Below are 10,334 nucleotides of genomic sequence, written 5' to 3'. Positions count from 1 at the left end.
AGTAGCTCCTACTCCGACTTCTCACTTGCGATCGTCCAAATTGTTTCACTTGAATTCGACTGCCAACAGCAATTGCAAATCTCATCAATTGCGATTATCTTTTTTTGCGATTGTGTAGTGTTTCACTTGAATCCGGCCCTTAGTTCAGCAGCAAAACGACGCTTCAATCAAAGCGTAACTTTCGTGATGGGATAAAATGACGATTGAAACATGAAACATGACCGGTTTGGCCAACACAGACTTTGTGTGATCTCGCTAACCGCTTCCAGGCAGCGTTGCGACAGGTTGCTACCAAGTCGACCGCCAGAAAACGACCGCAGCGTTTCCGAACACGTTTAAGTGACGTCATCGGTTCCACCACCGGTGCGACCGATCCTTGTTTCCGAATGCACCGCAGGTCTCGCTGCATCCCAGAATTCTCAGCGATCCCATTCAGTAATGTTTTTTATCATCATATGTGGCAACAACTATCGGGAGGCGAGAGCGATTTGGATTTGTTTTGCTCAGATTTTGTGTTGTGGTCTCGTCTGCGGAAAACAGGTTTTTTTAGTATGTCCCATCAAACAGGGATACAAGGTATTTCCTCCAAACGAAATTTTAATGTTTCTTGGCCGATATTTTAATCGTAATTGAATGATTTAAATTTTCGCAATATCGTAATGTTATGACGTAATAAGTGTCCGTCAGAGTGGACCTTTTAAACAAATTTCTCAACTGTCACAATCCATTCACGCTTTTAATTGTTTTTCCTGAATGAAATCACGCAATTTATTTTTGTTACTTGTTTTTTCTCATATTGATGTTCGTTTTATTCCTGTTGAATTCATGATGGATTGTAAATTGTTTGATTTATTATTTATGTTATAATCGAGAATATTAGTTTTTGACATTAGCAGCTACTATGCTACGTATGAAAATTTAAATGGATCAGAGAATCTTGGGAGCCAGCGTTTTTTTTTTCTGCGATTAAAATTACCATACGTTTAGTAATGTAACCTTGAAAAGGTTATTGCATCTTCTTTTTTTACAAAATCTGTCACATAAAATATTTTTGCAAACTATTTATTTTGTGTAGCTCTTTGAAAAACAAAGCTCATTCTTCAATGCTCTTAGTTATGCTATATGTTTAAAAAAAAAAAAAACTAATATTTATTGACATTGTCAGAAAATTACTCTGAAATAAGGAATGAATTAGTGAATTTTAACATAAATTTTCAGAATATTGTTTAATGTTGGACAATAATTAATGCCACTGGCATATCACATACATTGCGTAATACTGTATTTTTTGACCTAAATTTTGAAAACTTTTGCGGATGAGCCCTCAAAGCTCTTCTTTCCCTAAAATTGCATTTTTTTACAACTTTAGTTCAGAAAAATGTCCAAGAGAGTACCCCTTGACCTGCTCAAACATGCACTTTCAACTTGGATCACATACTAATGTAGAGGTGTAATTAAACTTGTTGTCTTTGTAATAAAAGATATACCATTGAAATATGTTTAATTTAAGTCACAAAAGGTGTATTTGATAGTTGATGACTTCAAAATTGAGATCAAATGTAGAGAGCGGCAAAAATTGCATTTGCTACCAAAAAAATTGTCCTACCCTGGTTTCTTATTTGCCACAATTTTACACTCTGTTTACATTGGGAGGTGGGTGGGGGAAGATAAAATTTTGTTAGAGAACTCAAACTTTAGGGAGAAAATAATGTTTCAGAAGCATATTTTAAGAAATTAAACTCATTACACAAGGAAAGCATTGTGAAAATAATCGGTATCACATGGCATCAGTTCAGTAACAAATGGTTTCTACTTAGGTGTTACCAACATTATTATTGCCGACATGACAAATTTCCGAATTTTTTATCACTGAACGTTGCAAATTAAAGATTCGAAAATTAAAAAGCATTATTATTTTCATTACAGAAAAATTATTTTCAATTATGCAAAAATACGTTGAGAAATTCATTTATTTTTCGTTTTAATTTGAGCTACTACATGACGCTTCATTTGGTAGAAACAGAAAAGTAAAGATTGGAAAATTCTATATAACTGAAGTGAAAACTTTTGATTGGAACTTCACACAATAGGTTTCATCCCACACAATCCATTGGAGCCAAGTAAATGTTTTTTTTTTTTTTTTTTTTTTTATGAGAAATAACCATGCCAAAAGTTTGCACTCCAAACATGGTATGAAAACTTGGGCCAAGAATAAATTGCTTTTTTTATCAACGTAAATTAATTTTTTCTAAAACACAAAGAGTCTATTCTCATAGTCAAACATAAAACACAATACTTCATTTAATTATTTGTTTCTGCTGCAATGGTTTATAATGTACAGGATTACTTTGAAACTTGCGATTCGAACGTGGGACAGTTACCGACATGATTTTGGAGCAACTAAAGTCATAAAGTATACTTTCAGTGTCGCATATTAGTAAAACCTCAAATTTTGTCATGGATTGCATGTGCAAATAGGGTGGGTCATCGTCCTATGGTAAAAAAAGAAGTTTCCGATTTCCAACGGACAGGGCAAGAAAAAGGTGCCAAATGATGTTTTAAGGTTATATATAAAATTTCATTCAAATAGGAGTTCATTTTCTGCCTCTGGATTGAGTTTGAAAATCCTGTACTTAAGGGAAAAAATCTATTTTCGTTAAAAAACTGAAAAAGAAAATTACAAATATATATAACAATTTAAGGTGGTCTAAGTATTAATCATTGTTTACAAAAGCGTTTATGATAATCAATAATTTTCAAAATTAAAAATATTCATCTTAAAATAGCTTGAAAGTCCTTACTATCTAGTTTTGGCATAAGTTTCAGGGACTGCAGTTGGTTCTTAAAAAAGCTTATCTTTTTATGCAATGTAGTTGAAGCTTGTGTCAATTTTAACTGACCTTCCACAAAATCACCCTTTCCCATCCCTAAAGAGTGATTTTGAAACCCCTCCCCCCAATGCTGGGAAGTACCCCCCAGAACGAGAGCCCACTCCCCCTCCCCAAAAAAACTAAGGTCAAAAATCTAAAATCAACCCTCTCAAACATTTTAATGCCGCAGTCTGTGCCATATGAACCCTCCTAGTGGCCGCCTCTGCCTTTCAATAGCCTGTGTGTATGGCATGGCAGGCATAGTAAACAGTTCTTTTTTTGCCTGAAACAAACATTTGAATATTTTCTTCAGAGATTGATTTCAGTATTGGTGGATCAGACACATTTTTCCAGTCATTGAGACCAATGTAAGATTCTGCATGAAATTTAACAACAAGAACGAAAAATTTGTCTTTTCGGAGTCTATTTTGCTGAACGCTACAAGCTTCAAAAATCCGACGGGCTGCCAATTCACGGATGTGTTGTTTCAAATTTGTCAACATTGCAATAAATTAATTTTTAGGGCATGCGAAAACACTGTTTCTTTGGATTACAGGATTTATTTTGCACTTAACTCAGTGGATAAATATCTAGTTGCAGTGATTTTGAACAACTGCAGAGCTAATATGCCCATAAAAGGTAACTTTTGATAGCAAACCAGATTAGAGCATGTACTCTGGCAACTTATATTGCAAGAATTATCAAATATTCAGAAAGATATTCCACTGATAACACAAATGTAGAATTCAATTAGTACGAGTTAGCCATAGAACATGAGACATTTTGCTAGGCTTTGGTTCTTGCCAGGACAGATTTTCTTGCTGTTTTGCGCTTCCAACAAAGCATGTTTTTCTCAATAATTTCTGAAGTTACTAAAAATATTGGGCCTCCTTCAGGCTCGGGCCCTGGCCACCAGGTGTCCTTTCTCCAACCCCCCGTCCCCTCTGCACACCTCTGACTCCAGCCTTGTCTTCGTATCTGTCACATGCCCGTGAAAACAAATTAAAGTTCACTGTATTGCTTGGAGTAGTTAATTTTTCGATATAAGCATTTGTAGTTTGAAGCTTGTAAAGGTCCCTTGAACTCATCCTCACAGTTCATAACCGATAGAAGACATGCGATGAAGTAATGATACTAAAACTGTCTTTACTTTCTTCTTGAGACTGAAGTTGTAATATCTCTCCCTCTCTCATGTTTTTTTTTTTTTTTTTTTCGGACAAATATAGTCAATATCTTTCCAACTGCAAGATAAAGTGTCAAATAGCAATTTACTAGCTTGGTGAAATGATTCTGATTATTTCCTTAGTTATTTTTGGATAGGATTTCAAAAGTCTGATGCTGCATTTCAAAAGGTAAAACTTTTAGCATCTCTTACTAATTTAGGTTATGCAGTAGGCAAGGGGAGTTTGACCAAATTCACACATTTTCAGCTAATTTTAATACCTAAAATGGCGAGTATGAATTTAAACCAGGTGCAAATTGAAAGTTTTATCACTTGTTTCTGTAAAGGAAGTAACATTTACTGTTATTGCAATCTTACATGGAACGTGTCCTATTTGGGTAAGGAAATCCAAACTTCTAACTCAATCCGGAGGCAAAAAGACCTATCAGAATCGAATAAAATTTCACACATGTTAGTTTGAGACCATTTAGCACCTTTTTAATCCTCTGCCCCTTAACATTTCGAATTTTTTTTTTTTAACCCACCATAATGTGCAACAAAGTTTGCACTATGATGCATCTACACAGTCTACTCACATTAATGTGACCATCTGTCAAAAGCCAGAATAACCACCTTTCCCAGAGTGGGCTGCTGCGAGACGTGAAGGAAGAGAGATACTTAGGTCCCTGAAGGTGTTCTCTGGGATGTTGAGCCATGCCGACTCTAATGCCATGGCCAGCTGCGCTAGATTACGCGGTTGAGGATCCATGGCGCGAACAACTCGATCGAGATGGTCCCACAGATGCTCGATTGGGTTTAAGTCAGGTGAGTTTGCTTGCCAGGGGAGGACGGTAAACTCATCCTGGTGCTCTTCGAACCACGCACGTACACTGGCAGCTGTATGGCACCTCGCATTGTCCTGCTGGAAGATGCCATCATCCTGAGGAAAAACAATGCGCATGTAGGGGTGGACATGGTCCACAAGGACAGATGCGTACTTGTATTGATCCATCGTGCCTTCCACAATGATCAATGAACCCAGAGAATGCCAGGAAAACATTCCCCAGACCATAATGCTCCCGCCTCCAGCTTGGACCGTTCCGGCAATGGTTGCAGGGTGGTTCCTTTCAGAGGTTTCACGCTTTATACGCCAACGTCCATCTGTCCGATGGAGCATAAAACGCAATTTATCTGAAAACGCTACCTGTCGCCATTCAGTGGACGTCCAGCTGCTGTACTGGCGTGCAAATTCTAGCCTTCGTCGTCAATGAACAGCAGTCAGCATAGGTGCACGAACCAGGCGTTTGCTTCGGAGGCCCAGATGCAGCAATGTTCGCTGTTTGGGAGACACTTTTGGTAGCCCCTTGGTTCATTTTGGTGGTCAGTTGTTCAACGGTAGCCCGTCTATCTGCCCGAACGCATCTCCGCAACCGTCGTTCGCCTCTGTCATCTATGGCCCGTGGTGCACCACATTTGCCATGTCACTGATTTTGGACAGTCCCATTTTGCCATGCACGGTATACTTTTACCACAGCGGCACGCGAACAGTTCACAAACTCAGCCATTTCGGAAATGCTTCCACCCTTGGCCCGAAAGCCAATGATCATGCCCTTTTGGACGTCAAATAAATTGCTTCGTTTCTTCATTACGCCAACGGTTGAAATGTTTTCTGAAGCCCTCACACACCCTTTATATAAGCTCAACTGCACTGTGCTGCCACCTTTTTTCTGTAATTGGTTATTTAACTCTGATGTGGAAAGTACGTGGTGGTCACATTAATGTGACTGGACTGTGTATATGATAAATTTTTTTTTGGTTTTTAATTATAAGTGCTTGAGAAATTCATCTAGGACAACAGTCAAGTCCTGACTTACTACTGATACTGACCTGACTTACTGACTACTGATATACAAATACAAATACAAATACAAAAGTGACGACCAGCAACAGGCTCTGGGCCCAGCTAGACTGGTCCTAGTCAATTTACAATCCCCAGTGAAGATCAATGGCCCTCTTAAAACTGTCTACTCCTTTGCTCATTACCACCTCTTCCGGTAAGCTGTTCCAAGGTTCCACTACCCTGCTAAAATAATAATTTTTCTTAATATCCATGTTAGCCTGAGATTTAAATAGCTTAAAACAATGACCCCTTGTCCTGTTTTCAGTGCTAAACTTTAGCCCCGTAACATCTTTCGTTTTAATAAATTTAAACAACTGAATCATGTCCTCTCGGTCTCTTCTTTGCTCAAGACTGTACATTTTTAGCCTTCTAAGTCTGGAACCATAATCTAAGTGGGAAAGTCCACTTATTAGCCTTGTAGCCCGCCTTTGAACCCTTTCCAATACATTAATGTCTTTCTTAAGATAAGGAGACCAAAACTGAACAGCATACTTCAAGTGGGGTCTTACTAAACTTCTATATAAGGGCAGAAGAACTTCTTTAGATTTATTTGAAATAGATCTATTGATAAACCCAAGCATCTTATTGGCTTTGTTGTTAGCAATGCTGCACTGTTGGCTAAACTTTAAATCCTGACTTATTAGGACCCCCAGATCAGTAACTTTGTCTGCCTGACTAATGACTGAACCTTGCAAATAATAACTTGTACACTTATTTCCATGCCCTAAATGTAGCACTTGACATTTCCCAACATTAACAGCCATACCCCATTTATCAGCCCACTCCGTAATATGATCTAGATCCTCTTGCAGCTGATTTGCTTGTTCTTCATTTTCTACAGTCCCCATAACTTTGACATCATCAGCAAAACAATTCATGTTCCCAGAAATATTTTTGTGAATATCGTTCATAAAGACAATGAACAAAACAGGCCCTAACACTGATCCTTGAGGAACCCCGCTTAAGACCTCACTCCAATTAGAATAATTTCCCCTTACAACTACTCTTTGTTTCCTTCCGATCAGCCAATTTTTTACCCAAATGAAAGTTTTCCCTCCTATTCCTATATCAGCTAATTTACTAAGTAGAGCAACATGCGGTACCTTATCGAAAGCTTTTTGAAAATCAATGTAAACAACATCTACAAGCTTCTTATTGTCCAAAGCCATGGTAACTTTGTCATAGAAATGTAATAAATTAGTTGCACAAGATTTACCTTTCCTAAAACCATACTGAAAACTAGTCAATAGATTATTAGTCTCTAGAAAATTTACTATCTTAATTTTCATCAATGTTTCAAAAATTTTGCAAACCACCGAAGTTAGACTCACAGGTCTATAATTTCCCGCAATCCCTTTAGACCCTTTCTTGAAGAGCGGTGTAATGTTAGCCAGCTTCCAGTCCTCTGGCACTGTCCCCGAATTATAAGAAGCATTGAAAATGTTTGCGATTACATCTGCTAATTCCTCTGCACATTCAACTAAAATTTTCGGATAAATATTATCTGGCCCTGGAGCCTTAGTCTCTTTAATTTTTTTTCAAATGAAGTAAAACGTCATCCCTGGAAAATACAAAGTCCTCAAGCTGTACTATAGCTTGTGTCTTGTTGGTGTCAACTGTTGAGATACAGTTATCGTTAAAAACACTCGAAAAAAAGTTATTAAGAACATTAGCAATATCACTATCGTCCTGAATTAAAATTCCGTGCTCATCAACCAGTGGCCCAATATGACTATTTCGAACTTTCCCCGAATTAGCGTATGCAAAAAACCTCTTGGGATTCCTGTTTATGTTATCTGCCAGTCTTTGCTCCAACTCTCTTTTCTGAATCCGTACCAAATACTTAAATTTACGCCTTGCCTTACAATATTTGAGCCTATCTGCACTGTGACCTGTTTCTCTACACCTATGAAAAGCAGCTTGCTTGTAATTTAGAGCGTCTTTAGTTTCCCTGGAGAACTACATTGGCCAAATTTTAGTGTTGACACCCTTTCTCCTAAAAGGAACATGATCCCTAACCGTATTCGCTAGATTTTCCTTAAACTCTGCCCACTGAAGATTCACATCGCTATTGTCCAATCCAGAAGAAAAAACTGCTTTCAAACTCTGCCGAAGTGCCACAAAGTCAGTATTTCTGAAATTGGGCACAAACCTAAAATTCTCTACTTTATGCAAATCAAATTTAATCCCAAACCTAATACTGTTGTGGTCACTATCTCCAATGTGTTCCCCTACACATAACCCCTGAACAGAGCCTTCCATGTCGCAGAAAACTAGATCTAAAATCGCGTCCTGTCGAGTACCCTGAGTTACAATTTGATCTAAGAAACTAAGAATATTGGAGAGTAAGGGGGGGGGGCTCAAGCTCCCCCCCCTTTTGAAATTAGAACTTCATTGCTTTTAATACTTTTACTTTGCAAAAATGTAAAAGCATTTCTTCTCCAGCAATTAATGAATAAGTTATTAAAAATGTCAAATTTTAATAACTTTAATCTGTACTGAAATCGGTTTTCTATGTGGAAAATATCCTGCTAAACCATGGGGAAAATATCTGAGCCCCCCTTAAACTTTGCGCCCTTGGTTCCAGGATATTTGTAACTTAAAAAAGTGAAGATAAAGACTATTTGAATCGCTGATTTTGAAAAGGGCGTAAGTCACCATTTTTGACAAATCGAGATATTAATGGGAAACAGTACTGTGAGCGTAAACCTACTAAATGGGATTAAAAACGGCATAAGTTTGTATGAAAAGTGATTGAGAAAAATGGAGGGGAAATTTGCGATGATTTTGAAAAGAGCGTTAGTCATTGAACTTACGCCCTTTTCAAACTCATTGGCAAATTCTAATAGATGTTGCTGGTTGTGCAAGGTGATATTTTTTGTTTCTCTTGTATTACAGTGTTTTATGAACTGTAGTGGGTAATCTTCCGTCACTATTTCGCGATATTGCATCATTATTTTACCAATATTACGTCGTCATTATCTACGTTGTTTTGGTTTAGGTTTTTTTTTTTTTTAAACATTAATGATGGACAAAGTAAATGGGAAAAAAAAAAACATAAAAAAGGAGTCAGAAACATGCTTTGATTCATTTTTTCCAGAGAAACGTGACGGTGTCCTTGCTAATCTGTTCTCTACTTAATCAAAGACAATACAAGACGTCTATTTTCAATCCCTCGTTGATCACCATGAAGTCAAAAAACATCGTCCCAGAAAAGAGAACTACGAGTGAGGCAGTCCACTTTCAGCTATCATGTCATGCAGGGCTCCCAAAAAGTATCTGTTTGTCAAAAGGTTTTTCTCAGTCTTCACAGCGTCTCCGTAAAGAAGCTAAGGCGTTTACAGGGATTGTTAAGAGGAAGAGATACTCCAAAAAGAACTTTGCGCTCAAGCTCCTCGACCAAATTTTTAAGATTTTCGCCATTGAAATCCACCGAATGGTGGAGTATATTAAAACATTTCCCACAAAAACGTACCACTATTCCAGCAGACCCGGGTAGCAGAAACTGCGAGACGCGAGACGTGCGTCGCAGATTTTTCGGCAGCCTGCAGATAATTTTACCAAAGAACAAAACGAAAGAAAGGGGAAAATAAATAAATAAATAAATAAATAAAAGAAAAAAAAAAGAAATACAACTTAAAAAAGATCGCTTTTTGAGCGATGGATGCTTCAGCATTTCAACTAGAAACATAGTCGCCATATTTGGTCATTCACAAAATCGAAGTAGAAAAGTTCAAAAGTTTTCAAATACAAAGATGAATTGGATGTATTATCTTTCTGCCAAGAAATGAAAATAACTTAAAATCTACAGCAAATCGTTCTTTTATTTTTATTTTTTAAAATAATTTTCTTGAGAAGTGAAAAATTTTATGTGAAAATTTCACCTTATCCTTATTGCTTCGGACGCAAAAGCGCTAAAACTTTTTTACTAAAGTTTAGTCTCATGAGGATTTTTATTTTGAAAATATTTTTTGCAACAAATTCAGAAATTAATATCTTAATTTTTAGCGTAGTCGCCATGTTTGGTCATTCCCAAGATGTTGGTACGTAAGACTCATGAAGTGCCTACGTTTTCAAAAACGGAATTAGATGTTTATTGCAATGCAAACTGCTGAAAATTAAGCAAAATGTGTCTTTTTTTTTTGGATAATTCTTAATTATAGTCTTTGAAATTGCAAAATTTTATCTTCAGAATATTATCTTATCTTCATTGCTTTAGAGGCTAATGTGCTAAAAACTGACTATTTCACATAAATTGTAGTTTTTTAAGGGTTTTGAATTTATTGCTACTTTTATGCAACAAATTCAAATATCTATTTATAACCATGAATTTTTCGCGTAGACGCCATGTTTGGCCATTCGCAAGATAGAAATGAAGGATACTAATACTTACCTAAGTTTC

General features: G+C 36.9%; 1 protein-coding gene across 1 annotated transcript in view; it reads left to right on the top strand.

Moving 5' to 3' along the window:
* Window positions 1-465: 465 nt before the first annotated feature.
* LOC129231386 (twinfilin-2-like) overlaps window positions 466-10,334 on the top strand; it is a 55,574-nt gene continuing 45,705 nt past the window's right edge. The window contains exon 1 of the mRNA XM_054865683.1: window positions 466-576. Coding sequence (XP_054721658.1) covers window positions 552-576 — 25 coding nt within the window. The 5' untranslated portion in view covers window positions 466-551. The remainder of the gene's footprint in view (window positions 577-10,334) is intronic.

This window comes from Uloborus diversus, chromosome 10 (assembly GCF_026930045.1).
Source record: "Uloborus diversus isolate 005 chromosome 10, Udiv.v.3.1, whole genome shotgun sequence".
NCBI classification, from domain to species: Eukaryota; Metazoa; Arthropoda; class Arachnida; order Araneae; family Uloboridae; genus Uloborus; species Uloborus diversus.
This window is presented reverse-complemented; position numbering and strand designations above follow the sequence as displayed.